The sequence below is a fragment of the Callorhinus ursinus genome, unplaced genomic scaffold, assembly GCF_003265705.2.
Source record: "Callorhinus ursinus isolate GAN/ISIS: 27379988/994484 unplaced genomic scaffold, GSC_fseal_2.0 scaffold28, whole genome shotgun sequence".
Lineage (NCBI taxonomy): Eukaryota > Metazoa > Chordata > Mammalia > Carnivora > Otariidae > Callorhinus > Callorhinus ursinus.
Genome location: NW_027397090.1, coordinates 6,456,845 through 6,477,984, shown reverse-complemented (window position 1 = coordinate 6,477,984; position 21,140 = coordinate 6,456,845). Strand labels below are relative to the sequence as shown.

Here is a 21,140-nt window from a genome sequence, read left to right as displayed (position 1 = left end):
TGTAGGACAGAGATTTCAAGCTTGATAACATTTGGACAACTGAAGACTGAGAAACACATTCACATTTTAAGGTAACATGCTCAGATGAAAAATCGGAAGGCTTTCATTCTCTTCCCTCCCCAGGCTGTTTCATATTGTCCTATCTCACTTTTATAATAGTCACGAGGTAAGGCAGCCCTCCCTCCCAGTCATAGACTCTGGAGTCAGAAGGACAGCATTTGACTACTGATTTTGTTATTATTATTCTTTTTATTTTAAAAATTTCGTTATTTATTAGCAATGTCCCCTAATGTAAATTAGTCAACCTCTCCATTCTGCTATTTTGTTATCATTTGTGAAAACAGCTACAAATAGTACCTTTCCCATTGAGATGCTTAAATTAACATTTAGAATTAAAAAAATAATAATGATATAAGTTGGTTTTTGTTGGTGGTGGTATGATTAGCTAGAAAGCAACAATACATTTAATTCATGGTTCAATTTCTGTGATTTTAAAATTCAATTTTTCAAGGTACCAATTCAATGATTTTTAAGGAAATAATTTGGCAAAATATTGTTTCAAACATTCTATCTTGTTTCCTTTAGTTTCATTTTGCAACCTAAAAAAAGAACAATTTTATATGAATAAAGGATTTCTCTGCTTTATAAATCAGTGACTAATCATATGTAGTCTGTTTATATAATAAACCCAAGTATTATTTACGCTGAAGAACAAACAAAGAGAAATAGCATGAAAAAAAAATCAGCACAACATCCAGGACCATGGGCTCATCATCATCACATGGCTACTGAGAACCCTTGATGTACCAAGAAAAATTTCCCCGATGGCCCCAGAAAGGGTAATTTCATGACCTGTTTACTTCCAAGTTGTGGTGGGATTGCGAGCCCAGCATGGTGGGAAACAAAGAAAGCTAGCCTAAGTGCTGGGAAACCCACCTTATCTCCTTCTTCTACTTCACAGAGCTTCTCCTCGGTTGCAGGATTAAAGACAGGAAACTTCTTGCCACTCACTGAATTATGCCATTCATTGTTTATGAAAATCTGTAGACAGGGAGAGAAAGGAGGTAACAACCCTTTAAATATGCAGAAATTTGAGAAATTCTTTTATAAACTTAGAGCATTATAAAATGCCTAAGTGAGGCCAATGTCAAAACCTTCACATACCTCCCCCCAAGGTATTTTTGGCTGCTCAAGACGTTTTACACACGCATACACACATGCGTGCGTGAGCACACACATACGGAAAGAAAGTAATACTTTGAAATTACGCTGAGGTATGAGGTCATGTCAACCCTGGAAAATACAGACTGGAGAAAACCTTCTAGAAAAAGTGCTTTTATCTGAGTTTGAGGCAAGAGCAGAGGCTTTGGTAGCTTTAATCTTTATTAATCCTAATTTTTCACTTCAGATTCTGAGCATCCTCCTGTTGGGCTGCTGGTGATTTGGTATCGTAAGTGACTGTTTTCTGATCCTTTATTTCACTCTATTAAAGGTAGCTTGGGGGACAGTTTTCAAAGAAGTTTGCTTAGAAAAAAAATTGGCTAGTGACATGTTTTCACTGACTTTTTCCAGGCATAAGGGTCTTATTCTTTTAAAGAGATTATCTAATCATTGATTTGTCCTCAGATGAAATCAGGCACTAGATTTCTTAGTGATATCTAAGAGACACGCATCTAAAAAGACAGAGGGGTCTAGAAACATGGAATTTTGTTCTGTGTATAAAAGAATGGCAATACATAAAAGTGTTAGTATGTCATTTAAAAAGTCTTGAGTTTCAACTTCTGTTGCCCTGAATTTCTGCTTCATTATGGAGCTTACTAGGGCTTCGATATGTCATTCAGCTTTTCCTAGAGTAAAAATGTTTTACAAAGCCTAATTAAGAAGTACTGCTTTTGTGATAAAGTTATGTTTTGTTTCCGGCAAAAGCCAGAATTTCTTCTCCCTCCTCTTGTTTCATTATTTCTTGTCTATTCTTTTTCTTATTTATTTTTGAAATATAAAGATTATCATAAGTATGCTATTGAACTTTATGTATTACAACTTTCTGTTAGATTTGTTATTACAACGTGAATTAGTCTATTTAATTGTGAATCACAGGGAATTGATACACCCAGTTTTAAATGGTGACATCTGCACTGGATTTTTTACATATATCTTAATCCAGACACCTCCCCTTACTTGATATTTAAAGATAAGTTAATAGTGCAGCCCTGAGGGAAAAGGTATTGAACAGCCCGCCCCCCCGCCCCTCCCCCAAGGTTTAAATCTGTTGCTATACTAAACACAAATCAGTTGGCTATTAAAAATCCCCCAGTGGTGGCTATCAAGATTATACATTTTTAGTTTACTTACTTATACTATGTATGTTTGAAGTAACAGCAGTCTTTAAATTAATCTGTGAGTTTACACTAACTTAGCTATTCTATTGTGTCCATAACATAGCTTAATATTTAGTCACATTCATAAAATCTGTATTACCGTGTATCCCTAAATGCTTAATAGAATTAAGTCTATATTCTGTGATTTACATTATTTAGGCAGGCAGCCTGTTCTCCAAAATATTCCCCTGTGCTCTCCTAAACTTCTATCACGAAACTTGTCACTTTTTTAAGAAGTGATTTTTAAATGTCTGCCCTCTCTCCTAGGCTGTAAGCTTGGTAAGATAAGGTCAAGGGTGATGTTCGTCCAGTTTTCTGGTTTATCCTTAGGTTCCAATATAGTCCCAGTCCTCAAGTGATTTTCAGCTCCGTCAAGAATTCTGGAATAAATAACTTGAAATTGCATCAAAGAACCTACAAATCTAGTAGCTACACATGGGTAAGAACTATAATGTTCTGCACATGGGCACACTATGATATTTGTGATTTGCTGGAAAAAAAACAAAGGGAAGGCTAAGCCTTCATATTTGCCTATTCACACCAGTACAGTTACTCGTGCGTCAAAACAGCACCAACCCAGTATTTACAGAAGTTCACAAAATTATAGTGCTAGCCTGGAATTGTCAGGAAAAAGATGTGAGTGTGAGTAAATAAAGGGGAGGGGATGCAGAGCAGCTCAGATGAGGAGACTAGAAGTCCAAGGACACATACGTGGGGGTGTGGGAAGGGATAACGGGATACAAAAGAAGACCGTACAATTCCTATTGTCCTTCAAGAAAAACGTGTTGGCATCTGAGTTCAACTTGAAGAAAGATAAATTCAAATTAAAATACTGACTCACACAACATCTCCTAGGGTGAATCAGCATTCCATCTCTCATGAAAACATTTTGCAGAATCCTACAATTAGGCTTGAGGCAAGTGTTTTCCTTTATAACATCTCTAGCCCTTCCTCTTTTGTACTTTTCTTCCCAAAGGTTGGCTGGGAAACATCTTAATCAACATGTTCCAAATGCAGCTCATTGTCATCCCTCGCTTTATGCTGCTTTTCACCCCAGACTACAGTTCTATAATTTGCACATTCTCTCTTCTCCCTTTCTCTCTCTCTCTCACATACACACTTTCCCTCTCCTGTTAATGACACACACAATCCCTAGCCATCTTTTGGTATCATGCTTTTCTATACTATCACAAAAAAAAAAAAACAACAACCACCAAAAAACAAAAACTCCGTTTTCCCCAGCCCCCAACCTCTGCTTAATTGAAACTTAACCCCTTCCACCCCCCATTGTCATAATCTTCCTAAGCCAACCCAATTCACATTTTGGCCACTCTCCCTCTCAGAACACTTAGTTGGTTTTCCTAAGCATACATGGCCCCATTATGCTCTTCCAACCTTTTATTTTATCTCCTCAGTTCACCCTCTACTTTGGCCTCATTCTATACCATGCCCTTCTGCTCCACACCTTTATTCATACTGTTCCTCAGATTGGAGTTTCACAATTTTCTTCTACTCATAGTTCTAGTCTTGCTTCAACGGTCACCTCCTCCTGAAGATTTCACTCGTTGGTTCAATTGGATTTAACCTCTTTTTTTCCCCTCTTTTCTGACACAGCTTTTCATATCCTGCTATTAAATTACTTATTATGTTCTGCCAAATAATGAGTAAATACCTGAGACATCTGGAAGATACTGTGGGGAAGTGTGAGAGAGTGAGCCCTTGCCCTCAAGGGGCTTGTAATCAAAGAAGAGAGTATATTCACACCAACATCAGCCAGTAAAGAATTGAAGGTTGTATGTAGGGTAAAGACCAAAGCAGTGCTTTAGTCAGTACATTGTGGAGTGGAACCCAGAAAAAGGTAGGCAATGGGCCAGAAGAATGCATCCTTGAAGGACAGGATTGGATTGATGGAAAGAGCAAACGAGCAAAGAAGGGAACACTCTTGGGATACATATAACACAGGAAAGAGATGAGCCCAAGCAGAGAGTTTGTGGAAACAAGTCATAGATAAGTTTCGACGATGCAAAGGAAGCCAGTTCGTGGGGAATCTTGATCCAGAGAGTAAGATGGTTGGACTCTATTCTGGAGGTAATAAGGGGATCGAATGGATGTTTGAGGAATGTTGATGTGAATGTACCCAAAATGGATTTGAAGTAGAGAGACCAGAATCCCGGGAGATTAGCCGGGAGAAATTTTCACATTCCAGGCATGCGTTCGTTCGTGAGGCTCAAGGGTAGATAAGAGCAAGAGAGCAGTAAATCTGCAAATTATGAAATGTATAGCTTTCTCCCCTAAACAGAAGCCTTTCAGCATAAAACCACAGAACCCAGCATAGTGAGATGACCAAGATGGTATTAAGGGCCAAGCATTGCACCTTCCTTTTCTTCCCCTTTTATTCTGTTTTAATTTTGTGGGCTTTACATTTGACATTTGCCTTTCAGCTAGCTGTGACGAAACGTTTGTGAATAATCATCCTTCCTGTTATATAAAATGGTTATGTGGAGAAGTATTGGCTAATGGATGTTTGGTATAATCATTATGAAACCTATTTTAGGCCCGTTGAAATGATCTGTCATGGTGACAACCTCATTTTCCATTTGCTGTTTGCCTTTAGCAAGTTTAGCAGGAAAGGGATCATCCCATAAAAGTAGAAAAAAAAAATCTTGGGTCCCATTTAACTACTATATGAACTACATTCCACTTATGAGTTTCAGACTCAGGATATTTTTGAATAATATATGTACACTAGACCTCAGCTTAAAGTTCATAATATTGATTAGGAATTATAGATTCCTATGCATGCTCTTAGACATCACATACTTCTTATTGGGGGAAACAATCAATGGGAGTGTTGAGGAAACTTAAAAATTGATTTTTATTCTTTAAATTTTAGATATGCCAGGCTTTAAGGGAGGCATCACGGCCTTTGATTTAAAAAAAAAAAAAAGTGGCTGTTTCCTGAATGCAGTTTAATGTCTGAGAATAAGTCATAATTTGGGGGGGGGGAACCTTTCCAGAGTAAAAATGACTAGGTCTTTATGTGATTGGTATAAAGCCACAATTCTAAATAAATAAGCCCTTTCCTCAAAATATTTCTGGCTTGGATCAAGCTGAATTTAACTAATAGGCAAAATGAAACCTATTAGCTTTGCCTGTTGGTATAAGATTTTGGAACCTGTTGGCTTAAAGGGGAGAGAGCCCCCGACTCTCTCCAGTAAATATTCAGGGTGCCCTAAATTCACATCATCTCTTCAGGGCTGTGACAGGGCCAGTGGCTCTAGATCCTAAAAGGGAATCCAGTGCTTTCTTGGTGGCAGAGAGATTTTTAACAGGTTACATTTTCAGTGCACGGAGGATTTCTCTTAAGATATGCGAAGGGTGAGGAAGGTGATGGAGTTCCCCATATTATGTCTCCTGTGTGAATTTTCAAACTTGAGAGCCTGGGTCACAGCATGTGGAGGGGTGGGTGTTGTAAATGGACAAGAGAGGTTGCGTGCTGTAAATATGTAAACCTTTTCTCAGCATTAGGCACTTAAAAAAGTACCAAAGACTTTGGGGGGTGGGGGGTTAGGTAACAAAATGGGGGATGAATAATGAGAGGATGAACTAAAGTCAGGGAGAGGTGTTAAACATTTAAAAGAATCATAGCTAGATCTCTGGCAACTACATTCATTCCCAAGCCCTGAGGCAGTAAAGGAAAATGTTGAGACTGAAAGTAAAAAAAAAAAAAAAAAAAAAAATCTCAAAGGAAATTAAGGAGGAAATAACAGATGGGAGGAAAATATTTAACTCGAGTCAAAGGAATGAAAACAAAACAAGAGTGACCAAAACAAAAGTGGGAGAAATAAAATTTTCCTTTCATTTTTGTTTTATATTATAGTCTGACTTCTGTAACATGAATGTATACTCTTTTTTTGTCTTGTTTGGAAAACCTCCCAGCTTTTTTAACTAGGGAAAAGAAAAGATGCTAATGCATGTCTGTTTTGAGCCACATCTTCCCTATACCCCACAGATGACAAAAACACTTGTCAAGGATTTCTGTACATCATGCATACCCTCTATCAAAGAGGTAAGATGTAGATGCACCAGAAAGTTCTGTACATTTTTTATATTTCACCATATCAAGATTCAACAATACGATTGCTTGCATATAAGCCTTCTTCCTTCTAAAGAAAGTGCCAAATAGAGAGCATAATTCAGTTATTTGTTGTTTGTATTCTTTCAATTTCTTATTAAGTATCAGGAAAACAGTGGAAATAGTCACATGATGGGATCTGGGTCCGGGGGTGGGGTGGGTAGTTATTCAGGCAAAGTTTTGCGATCTGTGATATGTGTCCAGATTCCTAGGAAACAAATTTCCATTAACAATTTCAACATTACAACAAAGTCATCAGGGAGAGATATGATGATATATAATCAGAAAGTCAAATATGAAAAACTTTACATCCCTTGCAAACAATGGTTGTGGGAGGTTTTGATACACACATGTACTCAAGACATAACCATGTTCTGGAATCCGGGGTCACACAAATATCTACTTCTCTGATTTGTCTATTAGTAGTGGTTTTAATCATGAAACAACTGCTGCTCCTGTTCTTTTGAACATGGCTCTATGTTGCTACTGAAATTTGGTGAATGTATAAGATATTTAGCCACAATTACACTAGTGTCATGAAAACCCAAAGCGCCACCACCACCACCACCCCAAGCCAGATAATTGCTACTTTGAGACCAGTGTATCACCATTTTATCAATGTCTGTATTCCCATGAGGTTTCTTTTATGCAGATCTGTATTATATCATTCCAAGGATTACCCATGCCATTTCAGAGGCATTACCTTAACTTTGGGTTCCTCTTCAAAGGAGCTGTTTCTCATAATCCTTAACAGTTTTCTCATCCAGCCCTCTCATTCTGGCAAGCAGTTAATGACAAATTCAGTAAGTGAAGTCCAGTTTAAAGAAATCACATGAACATTTGCAGTAGTGAGACTCCTTATGAAATTGGGCTAATATGATCTTTAGAGCATGTTATTTACTTTAGGATTGCTATTGATTAGGTTCCTTGAAGCAGGCAGGTGCCATAGAACAAAACAATTTGCCAAGACACCAGTCCTTGGAGAAGAGCTAAAACATTGCATTTGCAGTGAAGGGTTACCTCTAGGAGCAAAATCAATGGTTGGTCCCACCATGGGTTTGTGACCACCATCTGGTTTCTGTTGGACTCAGGCACTCTCTGAAGGGGAAGGTAAGTGAATCTGACCTGGCTGGTTGTGAATGGGTTTCTGAGAGAAAGAGGAAGTCTGGTCCCTAAGTAACTAGATGGTGGTCATTGCAGGTAAAAATATGAGGTTGACCCTAAACTATTGGACCATTGCTGCTGGTCAACAGACCACTCTTGGAGTGGCATCAGCAAAATCTGGAAGCCTGTTAGACATGCAGAATCTCATACCTCACCTCAGGCCAAAAGAATCAGAATTTTCATTTCAACAAGAAGCCTCCCTGATTCATGTGCGTATTCAAATTCGAAAAGTGCTACTCTAGAGTATCTCTCTCTTGTTGGACCATCTGTCTGGGGATCTAGTGCCTAAATCATACCTCTTCCCACATCATCCAAATTTCCACTCTCTCAATCGGAGTAAGGGATGAACAGTACAAATGAAGCGATAGGTATGAAATCACTTGTTACTGACAATCCAGTGGGATTCTAGTACTACCACGGTTTTTTAGTATGTGCCTCCTAAGGGCTGTGTGACCTGGAGCAAATCACCTAACATCTCTAAACTCAGGTTCCTCAGCTTTAAAATGGGACACTACTAACATGTTCTAACTCTTCCAGTGGCTCACTATGAGCCTCAGATGAGATCAATAGATGAAAGCAGTTTTAAACTATGGCAAGCCTTGCAAGTATCCATTCCACGTACATTGGGAGGGGAATAATTTGAGAACTGTGGGAGTCATCTTGGGCAGGAGAGGGTTAAAGAGAGCCTGCACCAAGCGCCTCATAAGCACTGGGCGTTTTCCACAAATTACTTCACTTAATTCTCAGGCCACTTTCCAAGGTAGTTATTATTATTCCCAATTTACAGACAGGGGAACTGAAATTCAAGGAGATTAGAAGCTTGGCCAAGGTCATAGCATTAAATTAAGTAGAAGAGCTGGAACTCAAAGCCCAGTTTGTCTTGTTAAGCCACCGTACCTCCCAATCAGCCAGCTATTTGTCCATCTGCTTCCAAGCCAAAAGCAAACAAAATATGGCTTCAGCCAGAAAGGAGTTAAAAACATTTCCCAAATGAAAGCCCTGTTTGAAGCACCCCTCGGTGTGGTTTAGCTCCTACAAAATTCACCGCGCCGTCCAGCCACAGCCTCTATCTCCAGCCTCACCTGGTCTGTTCTCGGCCTCCCTCGCTTTACGACAGCCAGGGCAACTTTACGACAGCCGGGGCAACTTTATGACAGTCACGGCAGCCCTTTTGATAGTTCTGTGAACGCAGCTGGCTCTTGGCCGCAAACATCTTTGCAGTTGCCATTACTTCTGGATCTTTGTCCCCCGCCCCCCCGTCGCCCGCCTGGGCTCTCCACGGTCACTTTGTGCTCTGCATCCCTCAAGCGCCCCTTAAATGTCCCTTTCTTAAAGAGACCTTCCCTAAAAGCCCATGGAAAGAGAGCTCTTACCCTCATTTCTCAGCTTTCTCTTGCCCTCTCTTTAGCATTTACCATAATTTATGATTCAGGTATTCACATACTTGCTTGTTTTCTTCACCCTCCAGGAACATAAGCTCCCTAAACCCTATTAGCCTTCTTCTACCATAAGACCAAGCACAGAGTGGTTATTCAGTGACCTGTTAACTACATGGAAGGAAAAACAGGAGATGGGAGTGCAGAGAATGGGGTAGTGGGAAATGCACGGGGCCTGAATTTGTTTGCTGTAAGAATCTAAAATCGCTAGGCGATAATGGTGCCTAGCACATGGTATGCAATGATTCATCACTCTTCCCTATCAAAAAGATATCTTTAACTGCGATGTGTTAAACAACCATACCAGAAATCTAGGAAAGTAATTTCTTACTCCACCCAAAAGTTACTCTGTAGGAGCTGAAAAAACACAGTTCCCATAGAAATGGCACACCTCTTTCCAAATCCTCTACATCGCGCCTCTCCCAGCCCAAGCCCCACCTTTTCAATCAAACCAGAATGTCTGTTTGCTTCCAGGCTTCCTTATTGTTCCCCTCTTTTTCTAAGTTGGCGGCCAACTTCTTCCTGTTGGCCTGGGAACAGCTGAGCGGCAGCTGGAAAGCCTCATGGTCATGTCCCCTCCAGGAATCAGGAATGGACAAAAGAGAGTCAGAATAAAGAAGGACAGAATAAGATTCCAGCAAGTCCACGTCCCCATGTAACAGTGTTGATCTTAGACAAGCCACTTGGTGGGAGAGCTCAGACTGCCCCCATTCGAAGTCTAGTTTTGTCACTTTCTAGCTGTATGATTTAAGGCAAGTTACCTAGTCACTCTAGTCCTCAGTCTCCTCATCTACAAAACAGGAAGAGGAACCTCCTCATGGGATTATCTTGAGAAGTAAATAGAGTCATTGCAAAGAACTTAAGCAGTCATTGGTATAGAGTAAACACATTTTAGCTGTGATTATTTCCTGTGTGTATGTGCCTGTGTCTGTCAGTTTATGAAATGTCATTAGCAGATGAAAATCTTTTCTAGTAGGAACATCTTAATGTTCAATGAGTTAAGTTTAGGAGTTAAGTTAAACTATTTGGGGTTTTAATCCTGTCTGAGAAAGCTTGTCTTCTTGAATTTTCTATTTGTCTTTTTTTTTTTTAATTTATTAAGGTTAAAAAAAAATAGTGTTGTGAAGGGAGGACAGAAAATGAAATTACCGAATCGTTTAAGAGAACATTTTTGATCCCTGAAATCCTGGATAAACTCTTGGAACTTTGCACCAATGAGATCCTTGTCAGGTGGGGCATGACTGTGCAAGAAAGAATGGCAAGAAAGCTAGGAGAAAAGAACGAGATGAGAAGAACACTCACGAGAGAAAATAGGTCTTGGAAAGGCTGAGTAAAAGAGGATTCTGGAAAATTGGAAAGAATTCAGAAAAAGAAATAGGACTGGGGTAGCCAATGTTAATCAATCACTTCCCATGTGTCAGGCACTATTTCAAATGCTTTATATGCATTAAGCTCATTTAATGCTTTCATCCACCTTAGGAAATTGGGACCTTTATTATTCCCATTTTACACATAAGGAAACCGAGGCAGAGAAAGGTAATGTAGTTTGCCCAATGATCACATAAGTTTTGAAGGAGCTCTTCATTTAAAGGCTCAATAAAATGGATGATCTGGCAGATGTGGGATTCATTTAGAACTGGAAAGGGGAAAAAGGTTAGAAACGGGATCCAAGTTTATGTGGATTTATAATGATGTTATTGAGTTTTTAAACCCTAAAAACATCTGCATCATTTTAGAAACGATTTCTTAACCCTGATCTCTGTTTTATCCACCCCAACAACAATAAAAACCTAATCAGACTGTACTAGAGAGTAAGTCATAAAAGATATGCAACAATGACTTCCTTTGCGTGAAAAGCAGTCTCAAATTTGAGAGCATGTAGTTCTACCATAGCTGTAATAATTTTCTGTTACTCAACCCTGCTTGTCTCTTCCCTCCTCCTTGCCCCAAGGACCAATATATTTCTAGAGATAATAATAAAGGACATTAGCATGGTAAGAGAAAAATAATAGAGTTTAGGGGCTGGCCATAGAAGGTAATTCCACAGACACTATAAAATCCTTGCTTACTTGGTTTGCAACCAGGAAACTTAGTGAATAACTGTCGTTTTTCCAACCCCTCTTGCAAGTGCAAATCCAATACAATTCTTCAGTGGGGCACAGTAAAAAGCAAATGCAAAGGCATTTGAAAAAGCTCGCCCATTTAGATTTAATTACATACATAACTGCTGTCCTCCCAAGTGTGAAAATGCTGTAACCAATAAATCAGACAATAAAATGCTATCTGAGCAGAACAGATTTATAAAGAAGATGTGTGAGCAGTCAAAATTCACTCACTTGCATTGGGTGTTTCTACCCAGAAAGTTCTTAAACGCAAAAGCAAATGGCTGCTCTTTGAATCGTGCCTTCTTTTGAACACTTAGGTCCATCATTTTCCTTAGAGGGGTGTTCTCATCTAATGGCTTTGAAGCGAACAGCAGATTCCAATCTTAAAAACATCTCTCTGTGTTAAAGGATCACTAGATCTGTGTTTGCATGCTAGATTTTAAGGACCACCTCATTTGCCTGTTACTGTTTCTTACATGCTCAATTTATAGCTACCAAATGAAGCATAATTTAGTAGAAAGACTATTTCACTTTAGAGCTTCCTCAAGATACACGTACAGAGAAGACTGCAAACTTCTGCAAAGCCAAATTTTTAAAAATGTGACATTCAGACTACCACAATATCTTCCCAAGTATTTTCATAGAAAAAAAAAAAGGCTCTGTAGTAAGAGTAATGAGATAATTTTCAGTCATTGCCAATGATTTTGATGTTTATGAAATGCATTCTAAAATGTGCCTGCTTTAGATCGAAATTTCTTGTGAATGACCAATTTGGAGTAAGAAAGTTGGGAAGACCGGCGTCTTGTCTTTTCAGGCACACGTTTGCCAAGGGCAAATTGTTGTAGGGTATGGACTGGCCACATTTCCCATGTTCTCATTTGGAGTAAAATTAAATGAAAAAAAAATGTTTTCCTTTTCAATAAAGCCTCATAAAAATAATACCTTACTACACCTTATAGCTGCTGATCAACCATGTTAAAGGCACAATCTGATCTCTGCAGACACTCTCCTCAGGAAAAGAACAAGTCAGCCGAGCAATTTCCTCATTGTGCTTATGAAAATGAAAATGTAACTGACCTTAGGATTTCAAAACCATCCATGGTTACAAGTAAGGGAGTAAATAAATACTAGCGGGGCTTTTACTTTATCATGAAATTATATTGCTATTGATTTTTCATTGGCTAATTCGGAAGGCAAAATGGCTCTCCCTGAGTTGGAAGGGTTCCTTTCTTACCTTGCTTTTGGCAGTGTACCATAAAGCCAATTTTCAGTGATTTTGTTCAGATTGGTTTGTTTGCTTGTTTTGTCTGTTTTTTTCTGGGAGTTCTAGACTCTGACAGGAGAGCAGGCATATAACAATGTGAAACAAAGTTCAGAGATACTTTTGAATGACTCAAACAGGATCCATTTCCTCTTCTCCCTAGCTTGTGGATTTTTTAAGTCTGGATCTGGCTCCTGTTCTTGTTTCTCTAAATATTTATCAGTTAACAATTATGCATCTGCTCCAATGGCAACAAACTTGGCTGAAGAGAGAAATAAGAATGCTTTCTTTGCCCCAAATATGCTAAATAATGCAAGTCCATTTGGAGTTTTTGAAACAGTAACTTTCATCAAATTGTCAGAGGTAGGTCCTTTGATTTTGACACTCACTAAACATATAGAAAAACCATGTTACTTCAGCATGTGGTTTCTCCTTTAAAGAAAAAAAAATCATTTCCTATTTGTTTGGCTCTTTCCAGTAAGTTTTTCTAGTAAGCATTTGCCTCTCTTATCATACATGCTGAGCAATGCTGAAATTAATAGAACTGCTTAGTTAAGTCCACTGAACCCTGGGGCAAGAACCTTTCACACAGAAGAGACTTTCTTTCACTTAGACATATTTTAAGAAATAAACTTATGAAACGTTGCCTGATACAATTTAGAAATCATTATCCGATCAAGACACCAAGCCCAAACCTGCATTTTGCAAACCTTTTATTTTTGTATTTGCCAAGGGCTCTTTGCACAAGTTTACTCACATTGACCTTTTATGCTTTCAACACATGTAGTTTTTATAAACCTGAGGCAAAGCAGCAAATATAAATTGTACTAACCTTCGTATATTTATATGTCAAATTGGTGAGTGGGACAGGTAAGTCTGGCATGCCTGAGGACGACATTTCTGGTTCGGCTCCTGGAACACAGGTGACAGCCTCAGCGATTTGGTTCTGATAGAGCACTTGGCTTTATTTGTTCCTTTTTATCTGCACGGGCTAAGGTCTATTTGCATACCGGACTATGATTGGATGAACAAACTCGGAGCGAAAAGAAAACGACACTACTTATTTGTAACACCTAGGGCAGGAAGCCCTTGACTTTAAACTTAAATCCTTAAGAAACCAGCGCTCCAGTGTTGAAACTGCAGCTGGAGACAGGGCACTATTTGCAGACGAATTAATTTACAAAGCCGAAACCTGCGATAAGGCTATGCAGGGCAGCTGGTCTGGCCACTGAGACCAGTTATGATTTTTTGGCTTTTCAGGCTTTTTATGCTACTGTGAAACTTTCTGTCCTCTGACAGACTTGGACTCAGAGAATTTGAGGATTGAAAAAAAAGAGTCTCTAAGGGCACTTGTTCTCAGTGGACGCTGGTGAGGAGAGGTCCCTGGCCAGGTAGGTGTCTTCAGGACAATTCTGTCAGCGAATCAGCCCAGGTCCCAGAAAATCAGAGTGGGAAGAGAGTCCCTCTGGAAAGACCCGAGCCCAAGTCTGCTTTACAGGATCCGACCAATCGAGTATATTTTCAGTGGGTAAGCAGACCTACTGTGATTTCACAAGCACTACACGATCATTATGTTACACAGGGGAATAGAAAGGTCAGCGGGATTTTTACGGATCTCAGAGTCCACTGTCACACAGAGAGCCACCACGACAGCAAGATGGCAATATCGTCTGTTAAAACCATCTAAAATGAAACTAACCTCCGGTTTTGGAAGCTGGCTATATATATCAATGGCTGATACAGGCTATAGTGCAAAAAGAATATTTAAACAGGACCCTGAGTAATTCGATTTCTTAAAAATGAAAGTTTCAACCTGGGAACATTAAAAAAGAATGTTTAACTGTACTCCTCCCATGTTAAACACAAAACTTTATTGTATGGAAGCTCAAGCAAAAGTTACAATAGGAACACAATAGAAAACTGTGGATACTCTTAAATCTGATTACTGAGAGTGAAGAACCACAATGTTCTCCACGCCCCCACCCCTCAGGGAAAATTGCCAGCTCTCCGCAATATGGGATTTAGGTAGGGAAATGAAGGTCTACCGAATAGTTGCTCCAAATCAGGCACAGGAGCCTCACTTTCTCTTTCCCTTCTTACTTGGTTCCCCATTTTACAGATGCAGAGACAGCAAGCGGCTTGCTTAAGATCACAGATCTAACAAGGGCAAAACCAGAATTCATTTCCCGGGTGGGTTCCCCAGGTGAATAGTCACCGTCACGGACACTTAACGGTTATTAGCCCTCTCATTCATCTAAAAGTAGGGTTGGCAAACTTTTTCTGTTAAAGAAACAGAAAACATTTTCGGCTTTTTAGGCCAGATGGTTTCTGTGGTCACTTACTCAACTCTACGTGGAAGAAACTATAGACAGTGGACACGTTAATGGGTACAGGTGCTTTCCAATAAAATTTTATTTTCGGAAACAGGAGGCAGGCCAGATCTGGCTCATGGGCCAGCCCCCAATTTCCAAGACAACCATCTCCAAGGACCGTGCCTCCCCTGCACCTGCTCGAAGGCCAGATCGAAACTTCTGCGTTCTTTCACCATTCTGCTCTCTTTCTCCATCCCTCTTTCTTTCTCTTGCTCTCAATTCCTTTCTTTTTGGAGAATCTAATTGTTTTGTCTCCTAAAAATGTGTTTTGAGTTAAATGCACAATTACACAACAGCTGTTACTGACTTGCAGAGCGATGCTCCGGCCTCGCCCGGACAGCTGGGCTTTGCGGCCGTTTGCCTCTTCCAGCTTCGCAGTTGTCCGTGGATCCAACTCCCGGTTCGCTTGACGTCCAGACAGTGAAAGCGCAAAGCCTCATGACACCCTTGGTGTGTGGCCTCACTACTTGTATTCTCATCCTTGACTCTGCTGCACTCAATAATGATTTACCTGAGAATGTTTCCCTTTACATCAGACACCTTACTGAAGGCAGGTAAAAGGAACGGCTTGGGAAACGGGTTACCATCCTGCCCATTTAATTTCAACAAATATTTACCAACTAGCTTGTTAAGGGTAAAGCACGGTGATTAGACGATCAGGAATTCTCCAACCTTAATCTTCCCTGAAGGGCAGGGTTTTTTTTGTTTTCGTTTTTGTTTTTGTTTTTTTCCTGCCCAGAAACCATGGGGCCTTAGAGCTCTTTTTTTTTTTTTTTTTTTTTTTTAAGCACGGGGCAAAAGAGATCCACATCAAGACTGAGCCCAGGGTTGGGTATTTTTATTGTATTTTTACATATATGGGACTTGAATTTGGGGGTAATAGACAAAAGATGTTCGATCTTCCTGTCCTCCTCACGGACAAGCTGAATTACACATGCACACACACAAATGGGGCAGAGGGTTGGGAGAGAAAGAGAAGCATAGTTGATTCTCTCTTGAATCTAACTTCTTCCAGCCCTTTCTGGAAAGCTTTCATGATACCAAGGAACACACAAACCATGACTTCCACCATTGCTGAAACTACTGTCTCATTTTATAAGGAATCTCTTTCCAGAGCTCCATGCAAGGCTCAGTCGCTGAAAAGATAATGGAGCCTAACCTTCTCCCACCCACATGAGTAACTGAAATAGAAACCACTCCAATTTGTTAAACAAGTGAAATTATACGGTGAAGTAAAAATAGCTTCTTTTTACATTTCCTGATCTCAAAATCCAGGATCAGTTTGTTGGAGCTAAATTTCTTTTGCTCAGTGACATCTCTTCCCCCCATCTCTTCAGTGTTGCCTTAAGCATGGCTGGGTGAGTCTGCCGGTTGGTTAAACCAGAGATGGATATTTCCCTTTGCTTTTGATCACCGCAATTTCTGCAGACACTGCATTGTCCGTAGGCCTATTTGGGCTTTAATAATTTGGAAAAAGCGGGTCTTGCCTGGGGTGACGGGGGACCTGTCCTTGGTTGGCAAGCTGGTGTGAACAATGGAGGTGGAAGGCAGCATTTGAGCACCTGATCCTATGTGTTTGTGGGCTGAATTCTGTTCATCTGCCATTCTTCTCCAATTAGCATTATCTCCTCACTCCTGATTTCTCCTGCTCTTCACACATCCTATCATTGTTTTCGTTTTGTTTTGTGTTACTAACGGCACGGCAGATGCCCCTCTTCTCTGATACCCGTTAGTAAAGTCACTAAAACAAACAGTAGACTAAGGCCTCCCTAAGATCATGATTTTAATTGAAATAGGTTTTTGCTAAACTTTACGGGCTGAAGACATTTTTTAGCGCTGGGTCAGCTGCCAGAGTTTGAAATAACCTTACACAGCATTCACAGTGTGCGTGTTTCCTCAAAGTGGAGGGAGAAATTCAGGACACTAATGGCATTTTTGAGGCAATCTGAATGTAGACGACTTTGAGACTTATGACATTTCCCATATTGTTTTACAGTTGTCTTACGCACAGATCATACAGTAATGAGTTTAAGCACTGGACAGGGTTGAGTGTTTGCCTAGTGCTCAATTTTATGCATAGTTTTCATAGATACAACCCTCCTTTTCCTCCTGATAAATGTACAATTTAAATAACATTTAATCCAATCGTGTAGTTGAAATACTAGGTTCAGGTGAATGATCAGGTTTTGGAGCAGAGATTTGGTGATCGGTAAGCAGAGGAGGCTGTGTCCTAAACCAAGTGAACACATGAGTGGTCAGTGCTGTGTTTTTGCTTTTTACTTTTTAAACATTTTTGAAAAAATTTTCAAGTCAAATAAGCCATATTGAAAAAAACTGCAAAAAATGGAAGTGTACGTCTCAATAAATAACCATAAAAGGAAAAAAGCAAAATCACCACCCCTCGGGTCAGGGAATAGAACAATATGAGCAACCCAAAGACCATTTTGTACCTCCTCCCCACCCCTTAGTCCCTTTTTCCTAAATTACGATATCACCAATATCCTGACTTCTAATACCACACATTCTTTTTTTTTCCTGATTTTTGAACTTGATGCAAGCAAATCATATAGTCAGAATAATTTTAAAGGAAATCCAGAGGAGCAAATGTATCTGACAGGTGAGTTAAATTGTGGTTGTAGGTAAAGAAAGTTTCTCAGAGAGTCCTCCCACCCAAATATATCCCCAATAAACAAAATTAAGAATTGTGAAATATACAGCAATAGGTTGGCATTTCTATGAGAACAAGGACATGTTTTTCATGCCGGCCACAGCACCTGGTAAAGTCCAGAGAAATGGCCCTTCTCCTATAGTTTTGTTGGTGCTCAATAGCACTTACGCATTATATCAAAATATTAAAAATGTTCAGGCCCTTGATCTAGTTATTCTACTTCTAGAAATTCCTTTTAAGGAAACAACCAAAAAATATATGTAAGTTATGAACAAGTATTTTTAATATATTATTTATAAAATAGAAAAATACCAAATGGTTAGGTAGTTTGTGGTTTAGCAAAATACACATATAATAAATAAACAAATAATTAAGGAAGGACCTAGTAAACTTTTGAAATACATTGTAATCTAATTTTTAAAAAGTAGGTTATAAAAGCCGTGTGCTGTGTAGGCGCGCTAAGAAATTAAACTTTACCCTCAGGGTTTGGACAAAATCTGCAGTCTACCTTTGACCTTGGCCTCAGCATTTGGAAAGCTAAATAACTGAATTTCAATTCCAGTGTCATTCCTGGCATCCTGAAATAATGCAGAATCATGTGATTCCCTTGGTTATGGTTTATATAATTTTCCTAGGCTGAATAATGGCTCCCAAAGGTATCCTTGGAATCTGTGAATTTGACCTTACATGACAAAGGAAAGTTTGCAGACGTGATTGAGGATCTTGAGATGAGAAATTATCCTGGATTATCAGGGTGGGCACTAAATACCATCACAAGTGTCCCTCGAAGCAGAGAGCAAAGGGGACTTGACCACACAAGCAGAAGGAAATGTGATCACTGAAGCCACCAGCTTTGATGAAGGAGGAAGGGGCAAGAAGCCAAGGAACACAAGCAACACGTCTCTAGAAGCTGGAAAATCAAGGAGGTTCTTCCCCTTAGAGCCTCTGAGAGGAACAGGACCTTTGATATCCACCAGTGAAAATGATTTCAGACCTCTGAACTTTACAATTGGAGAGAATAAATAATTTGCTGCTTTAAACCACCTAGTTTGTCACAATTTGTTACAGCAACATCGGCAACCAAATACACAAATCAATGAAAACACAGGTACCAAAAAAGTACCAGCTGTCATTGATCACGACTCTGCACACTGTTCTGGTTTATTGTTAATATCAAAATGTTCGTGTTCAAATAAAGCAAAATGTCCCATCTGTACCACGGAATAGAGACTTCTCAGGTGCTCCACCTCTTGAAAATCTTCCACTTTCAGCTGCAGTATAAGTGGATATGTATTCAATCGCAGAAGTAAAATGCAATAGATAACAATGTTTGTGAAAACTGTTAATTTTTTAAATAATCATTTTATTGGGGCAATAGCAAAACTTTGTCTGCATTTGCTTGCTTGGATCTGTTCCCACATTTTAAAGCTGTACGTACGTACCCAGGTCTATAACCACAATCGAAACTCATTTTCCAGGCCCTGGCTGTACATGTCAGCTGCCTGTTGGGTACCTGAGTTACATGCCACATCATCATTTAACTGGGTTTCCAAACTCAAGGGCCTGCATATTTGTTTCATGTGGACTCATACAGTGTATAACAATAACAACAACAAAAAAAATTGCCTTTTTCCTTGTTTGGAAGAAATACGTTATATTTTTATTGGTTAACCTAAAATTCTTAACACACTCATAACCCTGTGTAAATTTAATCACGAGCTCACACAAAATTCAAAGACTCTGAACCTTTTATCTCTTGATTCTCTATTCCTGTTCTACATGTTATATGTCTGTTATAAATTTTTGTTCCACCATCCCAAAGGAATCATAATTATATAATTATTACCCTATTCAATCAATTCCTATTTTACTTTACCCATTTATTTGAAAATTTCTTGGCCAATGCTTCAGGGACGCCTGCGTGGCACAGTCGGTTAAGCATCCGACTCTTGATTTCGGCTCAGGTCATGATCTCAGGGTGGTGAGATCGAGCCCCACATGGGGCTCCACACTCAGCACGGAGTCTGCTTGAGACTTTCTCTCCCTCTCCCCCTCCCCCCCCACCCCCGTGCTCTCTCTCTCTCTCTAAAATAAATAAATCTTTAAAAAACATTAAAAGATAAAAATTTCTTTGGCCATTCATTATTCATTCTTTCACCTCAACCCTTTCTTCTGTGAAAATTTTCTTCTTCTTCAAGAGTCTGTTAAAGGCTCCCATTGTTGTCTTATCAAGAGACTGTCAATGTTATTAGTATTGCAAAGAATTTCTGGCTCTGTTGATCTTTACGGTATGTTTGTTTATTTGTTTGATTAATTTCTGCTCATAACCTCACTGTTTCTTCCATTCTCTTTTCTCAATGATACTTAGATCATTTGGTTTTCAGCCTTCTTCCCTTTAAAGCTCTAAATTTCCCTCTCTGCATGTCTTTAGCAACATCTAGAAGTTTTCATTTTTGCTCAATTAAAGATACTTCCAAATTTCCATTGTGATTTCTTCCCTGACACATGATTTATTTTGAAGTGCATTTCTTAGTTTCTCTATTGGCTGGCAATAAACAACTCCCAAATCATGGCAACTTATGTTAGTATGGCTGTATTTTTATGTGCTTATAAACTTAGTTAGCATCGTTCTGTCTTCCTAGGGAATTGAACATTTTTTTTTATCATTATAAGCTCTCTCTGTTCCTCTCTTTGCTTTTTGCCTTGGAGTTTCCTTGGATAAATTATCCCTACAATAGCTTTTCCTTTGGTTGGGGTTTGCATAATACATCTTCCCTCATCTTCTTACTTATAATCTGCATCTGTGTTGCATATGGCTCTTTAATTTATTTATTATTTATTTTTTTAAAGATTTTATTTATTTATTGAGTGAGAGAGAGCAAGCATGAGTGGTGGGGGCAGAGGAAGAAGCAAACACCCCACTGAGCAGGGAGCCCTACACAGGCTCGATCCCGGGACCCTGGGATCATGACCTGAGCCGAAAGCAGATGCTTAACCAACTGAGCCACCCAGTTGCCCTGTTGCATATTGTTCTTTAAATGGCCCATAGTTGGGTTTTATGTACTTATGCTGCCTTACAAACATTCTCTTTTAATTGGATCATTTTCTTTATTGACATGGAACATAATGTACCGATGAATTTATGTTTAAAAATTCTACCATCTTACTAAAAACAAAAACAAAAATTCAACCATCTCACTAAATACTTTGGTCTCATCTACTCTGTTCATCTCTCCTTTCTGACCTTTTTTTTAAAATTGATTTTTTTACTATGTTATGTTAATCACCATACATTTCATCATTGGTTTTTGATGTAGTGTTCCATGATTCATTGTTTGTGTATAACACCCAGTGCTCCATGCAGTCTGTGCCCTCTTTAATACCCATCACCTGGCTAACCCATCCCCATACCCCGCACCCCTCTAGAACCCTCAGTTTGTTTCTCAGAGTCCGTAGTCTGTCATGGTTCGTCTCCTCCTCCGATTTCCCCCCCTTCATTTTTCCCTTCCTACTATCTTCTTCTTCTTCTTCTTTTTTTTTAAAACATATAATGTATTATTAGTTTCCAAGGTACAGGTCTGTGATTCAACAGTCTTACACAATTCACAGTGCTCAAATGAT

General features: G+C 39.3%; 1 protein-coding gene across 1 annotated transcript in view; it reads right to left on the bottom strand.

The window, feature by feature from the left end:
- ALDH1A1 (aldehyde dehydrogenase 1 family member A1) overlaps positions 1-13,428 on the bottom strand; it is a 55,939-nt gene extending 42,511 nt beyond the window's left edge. Inside the window, exons 1-2 of the mRNA XM_025891409.2 lie at positions 13,312-13,428; positions 937-1,041 (exon numbers count right to left, since the gene is read on the bottom strand). Coding sequence (XP_025747194.1) covers positions 937-1,041; positions 13,312-13,377 — 171 coding nt within the window. The 5' untranslated portion in view covers positions 13,378-13,428. The remainder of the gene's footprint in view (positions 1-936; positions 1,042-13,311) is intronic.
- Between the last annotated feature and the right edge of the window lie 7,712 nt (positions 13,429-21,140).